A 3144-nucleotide genomic window follows, 5' to 3' on the forward strand; every position below is an offset into this window, starting at 1 on the left:
TCTGACCATTGGAAGGGTAAATTTTTCTGAATCAATATGGTCAGAGGAGATGCAATAGATGAAAACCCCTCTACAAAACGTCGATAATAGCTAGCGAGGCTAACGAAACTCGAAATATCAATCACAGAAGTAGGCTTGACCCAATCACAAACTGCCTCAATCTTTTAGGGTCTACCATAATCCCATCCTTAGTCACCACATGACCCCAAAATGCACCAGAATCAAGCTAAAACTCATACTTTAAGAACTTAGCATAAAACTTCTTCTCCTTCAAGATCTCGAGTACAATCCTCAAATGCTGCTCGTGCTCCGCTCTACTACGGGAGTATATCAAAATATCATCAATGAATACAATCACGAAGGAATCCAAGTACGGTCTGAAAATACCATTCAAATCCATAAAGGCTACTGGGGCATTGGTCAGCCCAAAAGATATAACTAGGAACTCATAGTGACCATAACGGGTCCTGATGGCAGTCTAAGGGATATCCTCCGCCCTAATCTTCAATTGGTGATAACCAGACCTCAAATCGATCTTGGAGAAGACTGATGCACCCTTAAGCTGATCAAGCAAATCATCAATCCGAGGAATGGGATAATTGTTCTTGATAGTAACCTTGTTCAACTGTCGATAGTCGATACACATACGTATGGTCCCATCCTTCTTCTTCACAAACAACACTGGAGCACCAAAGGGGAAATACTAGGTCTAATGAACTCCTTACTCAACAAGTCTTGCAACTGTTCCTTCAACTCTGCTGGTGCCATCCGATAAGGTGGAATAGAAATGGGCTTATTGCCCGGCTCTAAGTCAATACAAAAATCAATGTCACGATCCGGTGGAACACCTGGTAAATCTGTTGAAAACACCTCGGGAAACTCCTTCACCACTAGTACAGACTCAAGTGGAGGAGTATGGCGCTCGTATCCCTAACATAGGCCAAATATGCTAAATACCCCTTCTCAACCATTCGACGATTCTTAAGGAACTATATCACTTTATTTGGTGCATGATTAGAATCACCCTTCCACTCCAACCTAGGGACTCCTAGCATAGCTAAGGTAACTATCTTGGCATGACAGTCCATGATTGCATGATAAGGGGACAACCAACTCATACCAAGAATAATGTAAAAATCTACCATGTCTAGAATTCTAGCCCTTCAACCTTGGTTCAAAAAATTGAAATCTTCATATAATCCCTCTACAAGTTGATATAATTTTAGTCAGGGGGTGCTTATCTTGGCAAGAAGAATTTATTGGAAAGGAGTCACGAGATAGGATCGGTACATACGATCCACCACTACGGAATCCATATATATGTGTGTGTGGAAATCCTAATAGGAGTAGAAACACTAACGTGTGTTGTGTGTGTGTGTGTGAGAAAAATCAAGTGGTGTAGCCGTGGGGTGGTGGTGCAACTTACATATCATACCAAACCCGAAGAAAAATAAGTGGACACATAAGAATATATAGAGCATGGATCAAAAAATGCCACAGCTGATCGGCGATAAATTGAAATAGTACATGTAATGAATGCATAAGAAGCCTCTGCCTCTGGTCTACCTAGGAATGCATAGCTAACCGTAAAGCACGACTACTCCCGTGAATTTGGAGTAGCATGAAAACGTACTAAGTCGAACCACTACTATGACCGATCTAAGTACCACCTCAAACCTCTAGAACTTGCATAAGTAATAAGAACCACATATTTGCAACTCATTACATCCCTAATTTCCTCCTATGTCTCCTTCGATTTATTTCTCGGTTAAAGGAAACTTTTGGATATTATTCTGACTATTAAATACTAAACCCTCGACCTCGTATGTAAAAGTTTACAAGTGTTTTTCAAAAACGAAATAATAAACATATAGAACCTTTAAAAACTAAGAGACGTAGGATACTTTGATCTATGTGCCGGGGCACTCCCGACGAGAGATGACCCTAAGTCACCACACTCATAACAACCTCGACGGCCTTATGATAATCGTTCCTCCAAGGGGTGAGCTAGAATAACCGAAATGACCACCTCGACCTCTAGGTCGAGAATAAGAACGGTAGGGCATGTGAGGACTATACCAGATGGCCGAGGACTATGAGCAACACGACCCAAAAACCACCACTGGGCGGTCGAAGTACCCCGTACGCGCCCGACGCCGGCCGAACGGGTTTCTTTGCAATGTAGGCGCAGTGTATGTATGTATGTAAAGATAGCCCCAATCATGATATCTTACCTTATTCCGTTTTTTTTTTGTTATCCTATGAAAAGGTACCTCAAAATCGCAAAGTTGCGGGGTTTTTAGCCTGATCTATCCCAAAACTCATCACTCTTGATAGACTTAACACTCATAGTAGCATCCACCACTTGCTGAAAAGTACCTCCCGAAGGTCGCCGGTACAGTACGGGTACGTCACGGCCCTAGACGGGTCGCAACCCAAAGGTAATACGACAACCAACTCATACCAAGAATAATATACTTCCTAATCCTCTCTATCTCATGAGGTAGAATGGTCAAGGAATGGAAAGATAGGGAGTGAAACATCATCTTGTACTCGAATATATGAAGGACATCCCATATCGGCGCTCTAACTTATCAAACTGCTCACGCCTCTCATCCCTCAAGGTACAGAGAATCAACTTCTCCAAAAATACGTGAGAAAACTCAGCCCAAGTAAGTGGAGGTGACCCAGCTGGTCTAGTCTCAACAAAAACCCTCCACCACTGCTTGGCAGGGCCAATCATCTGCATCGTCATAAAATCCACTCTGTTGAACTTAACCAACTCCAAATTATGCAAGTGCTCGTGACAGTTAACCAGAAACTCATATATGTCATTATCAAAATGCCCATCATATTGTGGTGGCTTCATCTTCTCAAACTTATCCCACCTCTTCTGCTCCTCAACTCTCATAGTGGAGGTCGGGTCTCAACAAAACCGGGTGACTAGTAACACCGTCATAAAATCCCTCGGAAAACCCTAAAATTTGAAGAGCCACAACAAACATATATGTCATTATGCGCCCATCATATTGTGGGGTTCTAAACCTTGCGCAATAATACGATCGAGTAACCGAGCTCCAACCGTCCGGAAACCCTACCGGAGTAGCCGGTGGTATACCCCGTACCGGGTCATACCCTCAAAGA

At 42.8% G+C, this 3144-nt stretch overlaps 1 protein-coding gene across 1 annotated transcript; it reads right to left on the minus strand.

The window, feature by feature from the left end:
- Positions 1–478: 478 nt before the first annotated feature.
- LOC132042246 (uncharacterized) lies at positions 479–2911 on the minus strand. The gene is made up of 2 exons (XM_059432848.1): positions 2554–2911; positions 479–681 (listed from the first exon to the last, which is right to left on the minus strand). The coding sequence occupies exons 1-2, from the start codon at positions 2909–2911 to the stop codon at positions 479–481; spliced, it is 561 nt and encodes a 186-aa protein (XP_059288831.1).
- Between the last annotated feature and the right edge of the window lie 233 nt (positions 2912–3144).

The sequence above is a fragment of the Lycium ferocissimum genome, unplaced genomic scaffold, assembly GCF_029784015.1.
Source record: "Lycium ferocissimum isolate CSIRO_LF1 unplaced genomic scaffold, AGI_CSIRO_Lferr_CH_V1 ctg1426, whole genome shotgun sequence".
In the NCBI taxonomy this organism is placed as follows: domain Eukaryota; kingdom Viridiplantae; phylum Streptophyta; class Magnoliopsida; order Solanales; family Solanaceae; genus Lycium; species Lycium ferocissimum.

Excerpts from the sequence above, each read along its gene's own strand:
- LOC132042246 (XM_059432848.1), bottom strand. The coding sequence starts at position 2,911 with ATGAGAGTTGAGGAGCAGAAGAGGTGGGATAAGTTTGAGAAGATGAAG. Across the intron at positions 682-2,553 it reads GATGTCCTTCATATATTCGA|TGTTGTTTGTGAAGAAGAAG; the intron begins GTACAAGATGAT and ends TTGGTGCTCCAG.